The sequence below is a fragment of the Humulus lupulus genome, chromosome 5 (genome assembly GCF_963169125.1).
Source record: "Humulus lupulus chromosome 5, drHumLupu1.1, whole genome shotgun sequence".
Lineage (NCBI taxonomy): Eukaryota > Viridiplantae > Streptophyta > Magnoliopsida > Rosales > Cannabaceae > Humulus > Humulus lupulus.
In genome coordinates, this window is record NC_084797.1 from 20,563,202 (window position 1) to 20,583,745 (window position 20,544).

Below are 20,544 nucleotides of genomic sequence, written 5' to 3' on the forward strand. Positions count from 1 at the left end.
CAAATGAAATTATTCAAAATTCAAATAGTGTATATACAATCAAACAACATTGATTGACCGAGCTACATTTCTTTATTTATATTTTTGAAGTAACCTTGTGTGTGTATGAAATCATAACTACCCGAATTTAACAATGTGGTACTTTGAGTTTTTAACATTAGCAGAAGTGCTTTCTGTTACATTGCAAACTGAGATCTCAGAAAAAAAATTATCTAGGGAAGAGCCAATAATAACAAAACTTCGGCTCAACTGACGCGACAAAATTGCTGAGTACCTAATTAGCATTAGGGAAAATGAGCTTGCAATCTATAACATTATTGACATTGTTGTACTCTGTATCCTACCATTTCGACAAAAACTAGCAGGCCGGCACTTGAACGTGTCTCACTGAACCCCAAGTCAACTAATTACGCTTGCACAAAAAGGTTGAGAGAATCGGATCCATCATCTCTTTAACATGAGTGTTTTTTTAATCTTTTTCTTCTCTCTTTTTTTTTTTTTTTTTTTTTGGTTATGTTTGAAAATCCTTCTGTGTTGAAGTGTTTTCTTCTCTATCACGAAGTAGCATACCGGTTATGTAGCACATATTTCACAACTTCATAGAATGAAATCACAATACCTACAGAAGGACCTGCACGTCCAACACGAGGACCCACCCCGGTAAAAAGTCCTTTCATCCCTCCAACCCTGTTCAAATTAAAAAATGCATCAGTCAATCAGGACAGACATTCACATACACCCGATTAATAGCAAGTCTATTTCAACTTTACGCCCTATCACCAATCAGTCAATCACCATTATGGATGAGAAGACCATTTGAATTTTATTGGCTAATGATTCAAAACATAACAGTAAATATGAATCTGGCTTCATCCAAATGTATTTTTTTGCAGTGAAGATAGTTGTTTATAAAGTAGGAAAATACCTCCAAACCTCCTTTAGTGTTCGTGTGGTTGTCATTTGCAATGCCCTCGCTGGATCCTTCTGTAAATTTAAAAGACGTAATAAAAACAGAGTATATGAGCAAAGGTGGCAAAGTTAAGCGGCATTTGTCAACAGAAGCCTTTAACTATCACAACGTCATACTCTAACTGAATGGGATAAAGAATAAACCTCAATCTGTTTTCGGGTTTTTGCAACATCTAGTGGACATGTAGCAGCGGCAGCAAGGCTTCCTGCCACAAACCCCGCAGAAAAATTTGCACTGAGTACACTTGCAACGCTGGTATCATCACCAACAAGGCAAAGAAGCTTTCTCCTGATCTGTACATAGAGAATGGGGTAAAAAAATGTTAACTACCAAAACAAGTAGCAAAATCAAAACCAACATAATAATTAAAAAAAATAAACTCACAGGCTCAAGGGTAGACCAACAGATAGCAGAGAAGGGGACATCACGTGCAAGCTGTGCTCCCATGCCTGTCCAAAGAACGCGGTAGCCTTTCACTGTAACAAGAGAGCCACATCAATCATAAAAGTGCTACACATCATTTGCTGCTTCCTCAAACATAAGAGATCCTAATCCTAATACTTCTGTTGTGAAAACCAGTTTACATGATGAATGTTTCCACCATAGAAAAATTGACTTACAATTTTCTTGTATATTATTTGTGGTTTTGACATGAGATAGAATCTCAAATAAAGTCTTCCAGACACCAGGAGGCTTCACACCACCATGAGTCACCTTATAAGCCTATCCATCAAACAAAGAGGTGAAGAAAATAAACAAAGAGATCCACAAAAGTTAATAATCAAAGACAATAACTGAAGAGCGATCTCTTGCACATAAAGATCAGGTTTACCTGCATGCGTGTTCTTGCAAGCTCAATAGGATAGCAAGTTGCACAAGCCAATGAGCGAGCCAAAGATCCAGCAAATAAAGGGACATAAGGAGTCACGCTTGGTGCATTCTGGATAGTATGTACCTCTAACCAATTTCGAAATATGTCATAACAAGGCAGGTAGATCCCAACCTGATTAACCAAAGATAAAAAAATCTGGTATAAATCCCACAATGCTTACAAGCATGTGCACTTACAATGGCAGGTAAAACAAGAAACGTAATTAACAGCCAGGACATATAATCACAGCAAAGATAGAACTTACTGTTGGTACAGCCAGCGCAAGACCAGCATTTGTGCCTCTCCAAAGTCTTGAAAATCCTTCCTGCAATATAAATCCAATAAAAATAAAATAAACTGAATGAGAACTCCAGTAAAAACTAAATAGAAATGAAAAACAGATAGACCATCTTCCCAAAACATATCAAACATTTTGGGTGGATGTTTTTTTAATCGATAAGCCACATGAAGTACATCATACAATCTATACCACAATGGAAATCAATATTTCTTTCCTTTCTTTCATAAGATACAATTAAATGGAGTCATGGACTTGACCCTGAACCACACACACTCCATCCAACCACTTGAGCTAGCCTCAGGTGGCAAACATCTAATGCCTCGTAAATCAGTAGAGCCAAAGATATATAATGTAGTTTAGAGTCCAGAAATATTTTAGAACTTTCAGGCTAACCCTTTTTCACATGAATATATAAGACCAATGCCAATTGGAACAGAGAGAGAGAGAGAAAATACCAACCAAGACTAAAGTTGGAACAGAGAGAAAATACCAACCTGGCGAATGATTTTGTTAAAGACATCTAGTGTTCCTTTATACCGAAAACAATGTGGGGGACATATTGATACAGTACCATGGACACCCGCATGTGCGCATGATGGTGAACACCTTAAATCTGCAAACATCTACGAACCATAAAATAAAACAAAGTTAACAGAAAAGATACCGGCAGAGGAAATAAGAAGTCACGAGCACCAACTATGAGAACCATACATAATTGCTTGAGCATATACGAGCCATAGAATCTATAAGCTAGTAACATAATAAGTAATCTCCATGGCACTGGCATAACAGAAGTTAAAAACCATACTATAAATTATAAGCTCAAATAAGTTCAACTAAAATGGTCAAAATAAGATTGCACACAACAGAAATCCATTGAGAATCACATTCATACCATGCTTGGCCCAAAAAAAGCCATTCGACTTGTGATATTACTTAATGGATGAGAGTAAGCAACCCCAGCTGCCTGAGCTTGCAACCTTGTCTGGAAAATATGACATAGGAGTTCATCAGTTGATCATAATCTACCCAAAATATAGAGTTTGTAAACTTGTCTACGATTTCAAGTACAATAAAATGAAGGTTTTTACGGTCAACTAATCCAAATCAATTCCTACCACAACTTAAGCATAACTTCAAACAAATTTCCAGAAAAGCAAAACGTGTTTACAAAAGAACCCTCATTCTGTTTTGCCAGGAAACTTAAATAAACAAAGGAACATATCACATACCTTGACAACATCAAGAGGGTTTACAATAATGGCGGAAAGGAAGGCAGCACCAGCTGCCGAGAGAACTCGCTCTGCAATACCCAGTTTCCAATCAGAGACGTTTGTGGAGTTGGAAAGCTTGGTAGCCGAAAACCCAACCCCATCATCTCTCTCCAAAAAGGTCGATTCAGAATGAATTTCCACATTAGGGATTTGCTCAGCTGCAATCCATGGATTGTTATTATGGGTCTCCTCTGGTTCGACCATCTTCTCGTTTCCTCTCTCTGAAAATGGGATCAAAAAAAGGGGTTTTTTCTTCTCCGTAAAGAGCACCAATGGAAAAAAAAAAAAAAGCTCCTTTTTTTGTACAGCAAATAAATAATTAAACAAAAACACTTTCCCGATTCCTTGGAAAAGAAGAAACAGGGAAAAAAAAACTTACCAGGAAGAAAGAAGGAGAAGACGAAGAAGAGAGTAATGAAAGCGAAAGAGCTAAAGGGTGTGTGTTGTCTGTCGTATACAACTATGAGAAAGGAGTTAATTTTTCAGAGTTAAACCTAGTTATTTTTTAGAATATAAAATTATTTATTTCGTCGCAAAATTAGTGGAGGAGATCTTTCTTGATCAAATATTGAACCCTAATTTTATTATGAGAAGAGAAAAAAACTATTTTATTTGTTTAAATTGAATTTTTTTGCCATGAGTTTTCAAAATTATTTTTCATTGCTAATTAAATTTCTTTAGCTATTTTTTAAAGAATAAATAGAATTTTTACAGCTGAACTTTTAATACTACTAGTACCCTAAAATATACTATTAATTAAAAAAAATTCTTAAGCTATTAGTTCTATCATATCGTACTTTTTTTATAATTTACATAAAATAATTAGTATTTTTGTCCTCCGAATTTCGACAACTACCAAATTATGTCCATTTTAATTATAAAAATATAAAAATTTAATTTTCTATTAATTCTTAAAAAATTATTAAAAAAAGACTAAAATTATTTAAAATTCCTTTTAAATACATTTGAGTTTGAAAATAATTTTTAAAAGAAAAACTAAATTGTTACAAATGAAAAAAAAAACATATTCTATTCTTCTTCTTTATTTTTTTAATATATTTTTCTAATTACTTTCTATTTTTTCATTGTTGTCCAATATTTTTAATTAATTAAGTTTTATATATTTCTTATAAAATTAATACATTTTAAATTTATAATATTTTATATATATTTAATTTTTAAAATGATTGTAGGACCAAAAATGATAGAATAGAGAGTAATTAGAAAAAATAATAAAAAGAATAGAGAAGAAAGGGAATATATATTTTTTTAATTATAACAATTTAGTTTTTCTTTTAAAAAAATATTTTTAAATTTAAATATATTTAAAAGGAATTGTAAATAATTTTTAGTCTGTTTTCTTAAATTTTTTTAAGAACTAATAGAAAAAAATATTTTTAAAATATGTGATATAATTTGATAGTTGTCAAAATTTGGGGATAAAAATATTAATTATTTTATGCAAATTATAATAGGAGTACAATTTGATAGTATCAATAATTCATTGAGAAATTTTAACTATATTTTAGGGTACAATTGGTAATGTTAAATTTTTTTGAGGCAAAGATGTTTATTTATTCTTTTTTAAATGATTAATGATATACTAATTGATGATAAATTAATTGTGCATTAAATATGTTCTTGTATTTACACTAGGAAGTAATTTTTGAACATCACCTAATTTAGCTAACTAGATGTGTGGTGTACAATTGCAAAGACGTATGGTCTTTTTCCTCTTGGCTTTCTAGAGTTTTCTGTACCAATCAGGAACGGGAACCTTGAATATATTCTGACATTTATTATTAATTTACTCTCTAGTATAAAAATTTCCTTAAATGTAATGAATAATTATCTTTTTATTATTTGCAATAATGAACTATTTTATTTTTCATTTATTTTTTAAATTTATAATATATTTTTTTGACAAAATTTAAAATTATATTATTGAAGTAAGAGTAATTGAGAGCAAATTTTTTGTAATATTCAAATATGTTAAAAATTTATGGCACTGTCACTATTTAGCACTAACAACTGATATGGTTCCTAGTTCCAAAAACTATTTAATTTGTTACTATGTTTTCTTAGGCTTGTTTTGTGTCATAATTTGGCTTTTTCTTGTCAATGAATCAGCTTGTCTTCGCCTTCTTAGGTTTCTTTTGTGTCATAAAAAAAATTATTTTGTGCCTTCTTTAGGCTTGTTTTATACCATGATTTGGCTTGTCTTATGTCTTCTTAGGTTTGTTTTGTGCCTCTTTTATCTGCATTTAGCGGTATTAATGATTTTGATATTCTTTACTTTTTCATTTTGCAATTTATTATTATCCTTGTGGTAATTTATTATGGCATATTTTTCTTAATAAGTTTGATAAATGAAGGGTAAATACTTATTTAGTATCTTCTGTTTTATCGAAATACATACTTGGTACCCTATGTTTTCAATAATGTTCATCTGGTACCTTGTAATTTGAAATCGTACATATTTTGTACTGTTTACCGAGTTTTTCAGAAATTATAAATATATTGAGAAATAAGAGCTAGAAAGAAAGGCTAAGAAATGAACAAGATCACAGTTTTTGCATGATTGGGGCGTTAATGAGCATCAGTCCACAAGTCACTAGTATTAGACTTTAGAGAGTTTAACAATGGAGGTTTTCTACAAGTTCAGCAGCGTTTATGCATACATGAGAAGATCGGGGATCCTCGCTACAGTTCACGAATGACCCTATTTATAAGCAATCATGTGACTTGGGCTGGACTAATCCGAGTCTAATAAGGATATAATTATAAGTGCTTGCTAACGAAGCTATAATACAAGGGTATAACATGATTATAAGTTGTTAATCTAAGTCCATTGGGTCGACCTAAGGGTAGTAGAGCCTTACAGCTGCCCTTTGTACGTTGGCACAAACTGATCCGTGTGGACTACCAAGGGGATCCCGGGGATAGGATCTGTCATAGTAGCGGCAGTACCGTTTCCTAAGAACATTGTACGTTCCGTTTGTACCCCATTCTGCAGGTTAGTTTGGAAGACCAGTTGCCAGATTTCTCGAGGACACGTCAGCTGTAGGAAGGACTGAGTTTGTTCTACTCGGATACCTAATCCGGGTTCATTTACCGATGCCCAGGTTCATTTACCAAGACCCGGGTTCATTTACTAGGGCGGACATCGCAATACGATAATAGATCGGACATCCTGATGGCGGGCCAGAGCATTGGCAATGGACCTAGAAACTTTTCCTGGATCCTACTCGATGGGATCCGTCTCCTAGAATAGATTGTCCACCACCCTAATCTAGATCCCGGAGAATAGGGATTGGGTGTGCTCAGGAAGGCGGTTCGGGCCTACATCTCAGTTTCGGCCCCCTTGCTATGCTCGTGCTACTCACTAGTTATTGGGCTCGGCATGGTCCGTGCCGATAGGGTTCGGTTGCTCATTGTTCGCTAGGCCCTGGTTGGGCCCGGACCTCTCTCGATAGCCTATGTAACTCACCTGGCCATGCCACGTGTCCAAGGTGGAAAATATGGATAACATTTACCCCCAAGTCTTCATCCGTGATCACGCGGTGGAGACTTGCCTTCTTCATCCCGGATCAAACACCTATATCCCAGTTCATTTACCTAAGTCCTAGTTCATTTACCAAAACCCAGGTTCATTCGCCTATGCACAGGTTCATTTACTTGGGGGCCAACTGGCTAAGCCTTGTCCTTTCGAATTCCCACTGTCCTAGACACGTGTCTCCAGGTAGATGGTACGTCTATGCCACCTGCGCTCAAATAATCTGGGGAAAAACCTTTGATGTCCTAGGTGACTGATGGGTGTTAGTGCATTTCCTGAAGCATCTCGTCTATACGAAAAGGTGCTTCGAGCACTCGAGTAGGATGTTTAATGCTTATGTGTTATCCAAAGTTGTCGGATGGGGATAGTCTTTGGATTTTCGATGTGGACCGTTGGATGAGGGAGGTGTGGATCATGGATTGACGAATCCACGATTTAGCGCTTGATTAGGCTAGTTAATGTCTCTGCGCTGTCCGGGACCGTCAGCTGAGGATTGCTTTGGGACTCTCATTGTGGGTCGTTAGATTGAATAGAAGCTTTTCATCCTATAAATACCTCAGTAGGCTCCCTTCCACACTTTACTGATCCCAAATTTTCAAACTAAAAAGTAGAGAGCTAAAACCCTGAATGTCCGAAGTTGCCGATGAACTTTTTTCGACGGTTAGTGCATTTCTATGCCCATCTATTTCTGACGAAGCTCTCTTTCATTATCAAGAAGACAACTTTGTCCAGGGCGACCTATCTGAAAGCGCCGACGAACTGTTGTATCGCCTCTTCAAGTTCAAGGCTGAATTTCTGATGGCATCGTCGCCTGTACCTCAACAAATTCTAGATCCATGTTTACTCAGTAAGTTTTCTGGTCATTTCTTTATTTCTTTTCGTCATTTTTGTTACCACATTATTTCTGTGACCATTAGCTGTTAGGGCCATAACCACTGTGTAGGGTGGTTCTAGGTAGTGGTAGTGGTAAAGATTACTAGTAGGGAACTTTCAAGGTGACATTCCATACCATATTAAATTGATTGATGGAGTGGGATGGATTGCTCTGAATCATTGAACCCGGACGTCTCAAAACCGTCTAGGTGAATTAGTTTCCTTTTGCACCTATATTTAGCATTTAATTCCCGAATCACGCTCCTGGGAGCTTAATTGTTCCCGGACCTGTGTCCGGAGGGGACCTCTCCAATCACTTTTAAGAGAATCCTCGTACCTTAACTAGTTTTCTTCGGCTTTGGTGCTAACTGCTTGGTTCTTGATTTTTTTGTCATCTCCAGGTCCTTGATCATGGGTCATGGCGTCACCCTCTATGTAGGAGATGTGGTGAATGCGGGCCCTGTTGTCTTGGAGGGGCACAAGCTTCCCACTAGCAACTCGTGGGAAATGGACGCAGAAGCGAACGAGTTCCAGAACTACTGGATGCTGAACGCGCTGGAAAAAGCCTTTGGGATAGAGTTGACTCCATAGCTCTTCTACAACAGGCTGGCTCGGAAAGACGAGAAGGCTCACATTGGAGTGGGCACATTCGGGGCCTGGAGCACAGGCCATATCAGTGCGGGAGTCATTCTCCCGCTTCACGACTATTTCGCGCGATTCCTCAAGTTCGTGGGGATCGCGTCATTCCAGCTCATACCCCAGGCGTACAAGTTGCTGGTGGGGTGGCGTATATTTTGCGCCTCGCAGGAGATCGCGACACCCATCCTTGCGGAGGTGTTGTACTATTATCGGTTGGAGTCGCAACTGAACTCCAAAGACAAGACGTGGGATGAATTTTATTGATTGAAAAGTCGTGGTGTCAGTCTGGCTCTGTATAGCTCCTGGAAACATCCCCCGGATGTCAAACACTACTGGTTCATAACATCCGGGTTCCTTCTAGAGAAGAACCCTACTCTGGTGCTGGACTTTCAGCGTGTGCGTAAGTTATCCTTCTTCATCCTTCGTCTCATCCTTTGTTTTGTTTATCGGATACTCACGTTCATGTGAACAGGTCTGTACGCCCAAACCCGGCTCACCAAGTCAATCCTGGACCGTAAATTTTTTTATGCCACACCCTGAGTGCCAAGGAACTGGACGTGGGGTGTAACGCCCTACTACCTTAGAGCCGTTACTAAGTGAGTTTAAAATGTGTAATTAACTCGCTAAACGAGGTTTTAAGACCAAAAGTGTGATTAAACAAAAAGTTAAGGCTGTAAACTTTGAAAGTATCCTATTTCATTGAAAATTCCAAGTGTCTAACGTTTGGGATCCCAAAATAAGGTTTATAAAATATTTACAACTCAAAATAGGTTTACAGATAGCTAACTATCAAAATCACAGTTTAATACAGCCATTTCTCAAAATGCCCCAACCAAAGCAGTCGGGCAGGCCAACACATGTACGCGCCACCCCACGCTCTCCGTACTCATGGTTGGTTGACTTTTTCCTTGCTCTTACCTGCAACACAGAGCACCCATGAGCCGAAGCCCAACAAGAAAACTCACACTGCACATTACATATGCATATTATATAACCATTATATCAGATAATCCACAGATAAACAGATAGTCCATCAGACTAAACACATACGGCCATGCCGTCCCAGAAGCATTACCAAAGCCTGGGATCTCGGTCCTCACCGTAAGGATATCCCATGTATCCATTGGGGTCTCACCCTGGTGGTATGCACTCCGCGTGCCAAATGTTACTCTCGGCCCCACTGCCGTTCTCGGCCTTCGCCGTTCTCGGCCCTTTGCCGTTCCCGGCTCCTTGCCGTTCTTGGCTCCTTTGCTGTTCATTCAACTATAACCACATATAGCTTAACTCAAACAACATTCAAACATATAACAGCTCAATCAAGGGTTATGTCCTAGCATATAGTACAATCTAGGGTCGTGCCATGCAACAACACTATGGGCTCATGCCCTGCTCTACGGGTACTACAGTTTTCTTACCTGTATCCCGAGCTTTACAATGCACCAAAGTCACGAGCACGGTCCTCTATCCCGAGCCTCTTCGAAAACCTAGTCACAACACATATAAAACACCCTTTAATACTAACCAATCCAAAACCACTTCCCGGAACCTATCCCATACTCTCGGGACTTCCAATTTCCTAAAACAATACAACGGAAACATCTCCCGAGCCGCCGGGGCAAAAGCCTTAAAATGCAAAAATTCTCTGCGCAGAAAAATAGCCTAGCGCCACGGCGCCCACCAAGGAGGGCCGCGGCGCCCAGAAACTTCCCTGCTGCCTGATGTAGCCTTGCGCCGCGGCACCAAAGAACAGGGCCGCGGCGCCCCTTCGCGAACCCAGATTTCTAGGTTTTCCCCTGCATTTTCCCCGAGCCAAAACACTTCCAATCCAACCCAAATACATACCTAAACCCCAAAATCAATTCGAAACCTCAAATAAACCATCTAGCAACCTATAAACACCAGCAACAAGGACAAACACACAATCACACCCAAAATTCACACTTTGGTTTCAAACTTCAAAAACTTAAACCAGTAGGCCAAAAACTTAAACCAAAGCTTGAAAAACTTAAACCATGCTTCCAAATTCTTAAACCACATCAGATACGAAAATTCAAAGATATTTAAAACTCTTACCTCAATCAAGAATTCAACCTTGAGCTGCTTTCCCAATCAAATTCCAAGCTTAATCGCAAACTCAAGCTGAACCTATCCTCAATTCATCCCAAGAATTCACCAAGCAAAACACACAACTCAATTCTCAATTCCATGATATTCTTAACTGAATTTTACAACATATGCACAGAATTTCCTTACCTCAATATGCTGAATACTCCTCTAAGTTTCCTAGCTTTAATCCCTTTCTTGATCCCAAGAGATTTTCCCTTCTTCCCTTCCTTCTTGCCCTTAGTTTTTTCCCTTTTCTCCTCTAGGTTTTCTTCCAATTTCAACAAGATCAAAATATGGCTAAGTATAAAATGTGAATCACCTTTTCCCTCAGCTGAAGGTATCTAAACCCCTGCCAAAAGACTATTTTACCCATCCAAATAATTTCTTTCCTAACTAAACCTCAAGGGCACTTTTGCCTTTTCACCTTTCCTACAAATGTACCATCTTTCTCATCTAAAATATGTTACTCTTAATGGTTACTAATGGTCACTCAAGTTACTCAATCACCACTAACCATTAGCTCACAAACTCAAAGTATAAAATTCTCAAAATACCCCTAGGCTCCTCCTGAGCCGGGTATTTAATCCCGTTGTGACTTTTATACTAATTATCTCCCTAGGACCATCTTGGCACGTGCATCACAATAACATCACCACTCACACGTGATACTAAACATATAATACAATTATCACATTTATGCCCTCATCAGGCTAAAATTACTATTTTACCCCTAACATACAAACGGGGCCCACATGCATATTTATTCCACCTAAACATGCATTCTAATCACATATTCATTTAAATTCATATATTAACATGTTAATTCACTTATTGCCCTCCAGGCACGCTAATCAAGGTCCTAAACCTTATTAGCAAATTGGGGTGTTACATAGGGGGGGGGGGGAAGGGGGGGTTCGTGACTATAGAGAACCTTCGATTGGTTAGGTTGATTGTCGGGCATCAATCGATAGATGCCCCTAGCCTCCGAGGACTGCAATGTGAGAGGGACCCTACTCTGAGAGAGGAGTTGGCCCTCATTCACATCGAGGTGGTGGAGGTCGTGGTCAAGGCAGACGCAGAGAGACTGAAAACGGAGTAGGTGCACCGTGCAGAGCGGATCGAGTCTGAGGAGCTGGATGCCTTACTCGAGGGGAGGCAGCCCAACGCTGGAGCTCCCGGGGCCAACATCTCGGGGCAAGGTAAAACGCCTTTGATTTTAACTTACAGTCCTCATATGATGGGCGCCTTGTTAGAATTAGGCAACGATACCGGGATTGTTAGCAACGTGGGGCTTCCTTGCCCCATTTCCGTGGACACGCCGACCCTCATTCATTCGTCCTAGTTCCTTTAGTATGGTAGGTTTTTGGACCCGGATGACATGGGAGATCAAATTCATGCTTTTGCCCTAAGAGAGTTAAGTCAGGCTGATTCCGTAGATAAGGGTCTGTCGCGGAGGACTTAGACTTGCATTATTCCTTTGTATTTGTTTGTCATTCCCGTTTTGTTAAGTTATTAATCCATTTTTATTCCTTTATCGGGTGAACTGAACATGTCTAATCTCGTGTCCAAGATGAAGGAAATGATTGAGGCGAGGGCTGCTACGGCCAAGGCCTCGCCAAAGAAAGCCGCCAGGAGCCTGGCCAAGAAGAAGATCATTGATATGATACTCGGGGACTCAGAACCGAACCTGGGGGATTCTGAGGGAGTTCAAATTGCAACCTCAGCCCCGACGACGCTTGTTGAGCAGCATCTGTCTTGCTCTGCTCCTCTCCAAATCATTAACTTGGAGCAGGAGCCTCAGAAGGAGGTGGGACGAATAAAAGGAAGACGGACTCTGCTGCCGCAGAGTCTGCAGAGCGGGCCAAGAAAGCCAAGACAAAGGATTTCCCTGTGACCGAGGAACATTCCTCTGGCGAAAGTCTTATTGTTACGCCGAATCTCTCGGATGCTCCTGAGCTTCCCATCAACCCGACCCTTTTTGGGGAAAGGGAATCAATCATCTTGGAGGAGAGGATGAAAATGGTGTCCCGGGCCTGGGATGAGGGGCGCGATAAATGGGACGAGGTAGCCCGAGCCTTGATCACCCCATCTTCTTTTGATCTCTCAGTATGATTCCATAACATGTCATTAGCTATATGTCTTGGATTGTACATTAGCTTTAATCTGGGAGTCAACAGAAAGTAACACATCACCTTATGTGGAATCTTTTTCTCCTTCTTCTTTTCATTGACCCATCGAATACTCCCACACGTAGGACATGAATCTTTGCTTGCATGCTCATTATAAAATAAGCAACAATCATATTTACATACATGTATTGATTGATATCCCAACCCTAACTTACTGAGCTTCTTTTTGGCCTCGTAGTGTGTTGGAGGAATTTTATTATCCTTTGAAAATGCAAACTTTAGTAACTTCACCACTTCCCCCTAACTTTCAAATGCATCAACTTTGCCAAAAAGTTTAATGATGATATCCAATCACAACCCGGATACAACTCAGCCTCGATCTCGTCGAACAACTTGTCATAATACTGTCTCATTCGAATGCCAGACACACCAACTGCTTCATCTGCATTTGTTGGTAAGATGAAATCGTCAACGGCGTCAACCATCTCTTCTACATCTTCATTCTCCTCAACCACCTCATTGGCCACACTAGCTTCCACCTCACTGTGGTAAACCCACTGTTGATAATTATGTTGAAAACCCTTGTTAAAGACATGAGCCTCCACTATATCTATAGTTTGTAGTTTAACATTAAGACACCTCACGCACGGACACAAAATTCCCATGTCGTAATCTATGTGTTCTTTTTCCATTTTCAAGAAGGCTTGGAGACCGTTCCAATAAGCATCACAGTTACGATTCCTTAATGTCGTCCAACTCTTATCGATTAGCATCTACGATAAAAGAATAAACAGCAATTAAACATTATTGACTATGTGTGTGTGCCCTAATCCACTTTTTTCACTCCACTTCTAATAGAGTAAATAACCTATCCCATTCAGATTTGTAGTATACATATAATTTAATCTACACTTTTAACATTATTTCGTTTATGTAAAAATTTCGGCAGCACCTCCCTATGGTTCTCATAAGTACGCAGACTAAAATTAAGTCTGCCCACTTACGATAACAATTAAGGAGACACATACTGAAATATCTACTAACGAAACAATAAAATGAGTAATAGATCAAATTATAAGTACACAACAAATCCAAACTATCAATATCGTCCTGAATAATTCGAAGAAGCATATTTAAGAGTATTTAAACACTAGTTGTTTCATAATGTTTTATAAAATCTTATGATACCATATAAAATTATGATGTTCTATAATCTCTTATTTTATATTGTTTAAAATTATTAATAATTCTAATTTTAATTATTATTTAATTAATTTAACCAATAATAATTTGTTTTATTGTTTGTTTTTTATTTTCTTTATTAGTTTTTTTAACCATCAAACTTACTTTTTCATCTTAATTAATTAATGATTTATTTTTAAATTATTAAATTTTTTAATATTAAATTATATCATTTATTTAGTCCCCTAACTCTACCCAAATTTCGGTAGCATAACATCTACATTCTAAGCTATCCCAAAAATTTAAAAGTATGCAAATGACATTAAGAAAATTCCCAGAACATTGACAATATATTATACATTTTTCTACACATATTTCGTCGTAAATTTTTTATTCCGAACTCCAACCTACCCTATTCCGACCTAGTGGATCCCTTAGAGATAGTAAGCAAACATCTAGTACTACCCATTTTTTCAAGATATTTGAATAAATATCTTGAAAAAATGGGTAATACTAGATGAATACAATGACTCAGATTACTATCCCCAAGGCATCCACTAGATGTATGTCTATGACTTTTTGTTATTATTATTTAATTAATTAATAATGTAATTATTAAATTAATTGATAATTTTTTAATTATCTTATTAATTACTAAATTAATATTTTATTATTTAATTATCTTAATTATTCTGAACTCCAACCTACTCTTTTCCGACCAAGTGGTTCCCTTGGAGATAGTAAGCAGACATTTACACTACTACAAAAAAGGATTTTTAGGACTTTTTTAGGACTCGCGGGGTGCGAGTCCTCTATTTGAAAGCCTTAAAAACTGAGGTTTTTTAGGACTCGCAAAGTTTTTACTACTACAAAAAATGCTTTTTAGGACTCGCAATGTGTGCCCTAAAAAATTTCTTTGAGTACCTTTTAATTAATTATAATTTTATTTTATAAATCAATATTTGGGTAAAATGCCCAATTTTTTTTTAAATCCCATTATTGCTGAATGAATAATAAATATATACTTATATATTTAAAATAAATAAATTATATAAAATATTAGAAATATTACTATGATTAGTTGAATGAATATATTAAAGATACACAAAAACAAAATCAAAGCAAACATTGTTGAGATAACTACAAGCATATGCAAACATTAATCTACACCAATAATATTATATGATTATATACAATCAACCTGAATAACATATCTGAAAATTTTCCATTGACATAAAGATCCAAACAAAACTTTTCCATTGACATAAAGATCAAAACAAATACAACACCTGAAAATCCAAACAAACACAACCTGCCAGCCACCACCTGAAAATGAAGACCCGCCTGCGAGCCACCGCCTCTGTGAGCCAGCGTTGCAGCGAGCCCCTCTGCGAGCCACCGTTGCAGCGAGCCCCACCGCGAGCCACCGCCTCATCTACTTGAGTAGGCCACGGATCTCGTCGATGGCATTGCAGCGAGCCCCTCTGCGAGCCACCGTTGCAGCGAGCCCCACCGCGAGCCACCGCCTCATCTGCTTGAGCAAGCTACGGATCTCATCGACGGCGTCCATGTGCGGCCATGTGCTTGGTCTTGGAAAGGCTAAGAGAGACAAGGAGATGCATGGGTCGGCAGGGGAGAAGAGGTTTGGGAGGGAGACAAGGAGATGCATGGTCGGCAGGGGAGAAGAGGGTTAGGAGGGAGGCTGGAACTTTTAGGGTTAGGATTTAGTTTATTAGGTCAGATTTTTTTTAAATACAATATTCGGGTATAACCCTAAATAAATAAAATAAAATTTTCTTTTCTTTTTTTAAAAAATAAAAATAAAAGAAATCTGTTTTTTTTTTTTAATTTAGTTATTAAAATAAAGCTTTAATTTATTCATTTATTTATCATTTTTTACTTAAAAGTTTTTAGGACACCCAAAGTGAGCCCTTAAAAGTCACCACTAATATTACACTTAAATTTTCTATTAAGGTATTTTAGGACCCACATATTTTTTTAGGAAACTCATTGCGAGTCCTAAAAATAGTTTTTAAGGAAAATTGGAGGGAATTTGATTTTTTTTAAAATTTAAACTTTTAGGATACACATAAGTTTTTAGGACTCGCAATGTAAGTCCTAAAAAGTCCAGGAACTGTTTGTTTAAAAAAAAAACTCAAACATTTAGGACACACATAGTTTTTAGGACTCGCGAACAAATTCTTTAAGGACTCGCAATGTGAGTCCTAAAAAGTCCAGGAGGCTTTTTTAGGACTCGCATTTAGGTGAGTGTCCTAAAAATGTGTTTTTGTAGTAGTGTTAGTACTACCCACTTTTTCAATATATTTGAATAAATATCTTGAAAAATGAGTAATACTAGATGAATACAATGACTCAGATTACCATCCCAAGGCAGCCACTAGATTTATGTCTATGACTTTTTGTTATTTAAATAATAACAATTATCACTATGTGATAATAACCATCCTATCCTATATATGATTGTTTAAAAGGTCTTATTTTATAATTTTTAAGGTTAAATGTTCTTTAAAAACTAAAAATGCACTTATTAAGAATGTTATTATAGTTTATTATTGTTATTAATTTTTATTTTAATTACTATTTAATTAAATATAATTGAAATTAATTATAAGTAATTATTTCCATTCTTGGTTTTCAAATTTGTCAAGATTTTTCATAATTAGTTATTTTTATAATTGTCAAACTTATTTTTTCTTCTTTCAAATTAATGTTAAATTTATGAATAATCATTTTTTAATTATTTAAAAAAATTATTTATTACATGTTAAGTTTATATTAATTTTTGTTATATTAATAATTAAATATAAATATGAGTATCAAATTAAATATTTTTAATATCACCAAATTTAATTTAATTTTAATTAAGTATTATTTATCCAGAATTTTATATTTTTTATATTTTAATTTAATTCTAAATATATTTCTCAATTTAATTAATTAATAATGATAAACTCAAAATTAAATAATTATTTATTATGAATTAATTTTATAATGATTTATCCTAACACTACTAAAATTTGGCGGCAGAACAGCTATATTCTTACCTATCCTAAAAATTTAAAACCTTGCAAATATCACTCAGAAAATTCTCAGAACATTCACAATGTACATATTATTAATTAAATTCAAACACTAACACTTCTTACAATTTTATTCACACATTCACAGTATGTTATTCTACACACACATATAAATATCAATAAACACATCTCGCTTTCTACACACATTCACATATTAATTAAAATAACATAATCAAAAAAATAAATACATTGATGCCACAAAATTAGAAATACCCTAGTCACCAAGTTTCCAAGAGACACTCCTTCAATTTCTACACAAACATAATATACATTGTTATAAATAAAAATTTAAATAAATAAAAAACTAAAAAATATATAAATTTGTATATATACACTCGGCACATATGATATATATTTATATAAATAAAATTATATATACATATAAATATATATATATATTCTTGCCACACACATATTGTAAAACCCAAGACTTTTTCAGGTTGAAAAGTCAATTATAGGAGGAAAAAAAAAAAAAAATTTAAAATCATATATTTGATTGTTTTCCTTTTCTTCTCCCTCCCTCCCGGACCTTTCTCTTTCTTCTTCTTCTCTCTTTTTTTTTCTTTTTCTTTTCCTTCCTTTGTTTTCTCTCCAAACCAGCCACGGCAAGCTTCAGAGCAGCCACCGTCGGAGCTCCATTTCTGACACGCGCTGGAGCTGCAGCTTCCCTGACCGGCGATGACGGAAACCCCAAAGTTTGGTGACCATCGGAGCAAGGACGCGCCTGTACGGCCACTCCGAAGTTTCGCCGTCGAAACTTTGAGGTGACTTTCCGGCGAACTCCGACCACCGTTCGGCGAATGGGTGGTACCATTGGAATCAGCATCGTGAAAGGATCGTCGCCCACTAAGTCATCCCGGTCAACTCGCCATTTTTCTCCGGCGACACCGGAGGTCATTTGGGCGAAGGAGCTGTACTTTCGTGATGTACTCATCGAGAGGATCGTTTTGATATATGCTATGCATATATTCGTTGACGTTTCCGGTACTGCCACCAACCGCTATAGTGCACCGCTTGGGTGAGGTTCCAGAACTTGAAATTTTAAATATGATCATATTATATGTCATTGGACACGATTTTGAATATTGAATGCTATGATGATAATCGTTTGCTCATTTGGTGCACGTAGGAAAAGCGTGATATTAAAATCAGACTAAATCATTCTAAGATCATCGATAAGCTTAGGAGCGTTGCTTTGGGCTCGGATTAAATTCTAAAGAGGTAGGGACTCAACTAGACTATTGGACTTATTTTACTCGTATTAAATTGCATTCAACATATTCCAATTTTGATATTTATAAAATGTTTGAAAAATTGAAAACTTAACCTGCATGTTTTCTGATCTGTTCTGAGGGCACCGAGTGCCAAATATATATTTTTGTTCACTTATTTATGCAGGTTATGATTTTTGGGTTTATTCAAATGTAGCTGTTATACTGCCCAATTTTCTAAAATGTAAAGGGAATATGTTTGTTTCTTTTAATGTTTACCTGCATTTGGTTATACTGATGAGAGCCATAGTGGTCATGATTGGTGCACGTTGTTGTTTCACGACCTAGTCTCTGTGTCATCATAGGTAGATCAGGTGTCCACTCACCTGTAGGTGTAAAGACCTAGTATCTGTATACAGGAAGTGTTCTGAGCCTCCCCCTTGTGGTGGTTATCAGGTCCGGCTACCCGATTTAGGATGTCGGATTTTCTATGGTGGGTAACGGGAACTAGGGATGTAGTGGACGGTGTGATGTGCACTTGTAGCTATGCTTTTATGATTATTTGTGGTCTCTCTATTTTGGTTTATACATGATGATGTGTGTTTTGTTTTAAAAAGCTAACCAAGCAGGGGTTTTTATTGAACTTTTGAGTCCGATGTTGTTAGTTGCTTTCCTACTGGGCTTTATAAGCTCACCCCTATCTCTCCCATTCCAGGAGCCTAGTGAAGCGAACGTGGAAAAGTATGAATTGTTGCTGAAGCCAAGGTGTTTAGAGCCACAATCCTATCTTTTGAACATTGTATGTATTTAATTTGGAACCTATCGGTCTGTACATCTAAATTAGCTATGTCTTAGTTAGGAATGAGGAATGGTGGATGCTAAGTATTATTTTGGATATTTTATGACTTATTAAATTTAACTGTTTGGTGACTACATAACTGTGGGGATATTATTATTCTATGTATTAAGATAAATGATCCTACTTTTATCCGTAATATTTTCATATATAATTATAGGAGTTATTCCATTGTTTCGACTTATAATTATAGTAATATTTAATATAAATTAAATGATCATTTATAAAGACTATTTTCCACCGAGGGTCAAAGTTTGACCTTTGACCACCCAAGTTATGGATATTACAAATCTGCCACGGCCTAGGGCTCGGGTCGTGACACATATATACATATATAAACAAAAAAATTAAACATAAACATATAACATAAACACACACACAATAATACATATATCTATCTAAAATAACTAAATATATATATATATATAAATATGTACATATAAACTACACATATAATCATATACATATAAATATAAATAAAAATTAATATAAATATATACATATACATATATAAACAAAAAAAACTAAATATATATAAACTATGCATAATATATATATATAAAAACTATACATTATATATATATAATCAGTTAAAAAAAAACTTACACAGGCCGGGTGGTGGTGCTCTTGGCGTGGTGGTCCTCTCGGCGTGGAGTCGTACTGTCGTCAGCAGGTGCGGAGGTGTGACGTCGTCGGGTGGTGGAGCTCCTCCCGTCGTGGCATGGTGGGGCGGCGTGGTGAGGGAGATAGAGAAAGAGGGAGGGGAAGGGTAAGGAGAATGAGAGAGAGGGGCTTCGGGTAAGGAGAATGAGAGAGGGAGCTTCTAATTTGTGAGGGTGTGTGAGTGTCGGCGCAGAGAGAAGAAAATGAGGGAGTTGGTAGGGTTTTGTTATGTTACATTTTCAGGGGCGACACGTGTAATTGTCGCCCCTAATATTAAAACGCACAATTTTATCAATTTTTCCCCAAAAGAAAATTGCGTATATTTTCTTTTTGAATTTTTCTTAAAATTCTTCAACTATCAATGATGACGATGTCTCATATGAGGGGTGACTAACAACATGTGGCCTCTAATAACAATCTCAATATTAGGGGCGATATGGAGTCACCTTGATATTGTTGCCTCTAATAATTGTTTTTCTTGTAGTGATATTTTGCAACATTGAAATTTGAATGCTTCAAAATAGTGAAAATACCTCGAGCTGATGATAGTTCAGTAAGATGAGATGATGGTGTGGTTCAGTGCGAGAAGAAAATGAAAAATCTGAAGCTGGAGTTGATGAAAGCACCTCACCGACAAAGGCACCTGTATGCAACACATTATTGGTGACAAAAACCAAAATATAATGAGTAGCTGGCATTGCTATCACCACATAACCAGAACAAGATTATATTAATAAGGGTGTGAAAATAAAATTTCAATTTTTTTTATTTGTGTGGTTTTGTTAGAAATATGTGAAGAGAATCAATAGAGA

General features: G+C 36.7%; 1 protein-coding gene and 1 long non-coding RNA gene across 4 annotated transcripts; one reads left to right on the forward strand and one right to left on the reverse strand.

The window, feature by feature from the left end:
* Window positions 1-53: 53 nt before the first annotated feature.
* Window positions 54-3,941, reverse strand: LOC133834592 (mitochondrial carrier protein MTM1). 2 transcript variants are annotated; one of them, XM_062264257.1, is made up of 11 exons: window positions 3,796-3,941; window positions 3,375-3,637; window positions 3,038-3,127; window positions 2,637-2,765; window positions 2,107-2,166; window positions 1,803-1,973; window positions 1,591-1,693; window positions 1,355-1,446; window positions 1,114-1,263; window positions 926-984; window positions 54-687 (listed from the first exon to the last, which is right to left on the reverse strand). In XM_062264257.1, exons 2-11 carry the CDS (start codon window positions 3,618-3,620, stop codon window positions 555-557), a joined length of 1,233 nt encoding a protein of 410 aa, XP_062120241.1. In that variant the 5' UTR covers window positions 3,621-3,637; window positions 3,796-3,941; the 3' UTR covers window positions 54-554. The 2 variants fall into 2 exon arrangements, with proteins under 2 accessions (XP_062120241.1, XP_062120242.1); XM_062264258.1 differs by lacking the exon at window positions 3,796-3,941 and having other exon boundaries at window positions 3,375-3,714.
* Window positions 3,942-17,543: 13,602 nt separating this feature from the next.
* On the forward strand, window positions 17,544-20,381 carry LOC133834593 (uncharacterized). 2 transcript variants are annotated; one of them, XR_009893382.1, is made up of 3 exons: window positions 17,544-18,020; window positions 18,132-19,012; window positions 19,680-20,381. It is a non-coding gene; the product is annotated as an uncharacterized LOC133834593 (long non-coding RNA). The 2 variants fall into 2 exon arrangements; XR_009893381.1 differs by lacking the exon at window positions 19,680-20,381 and having other exon boundaries at window positions 18,132-19,208.
* Window positions 20,382-20,544: the final 163 nt, after the last annotated feature.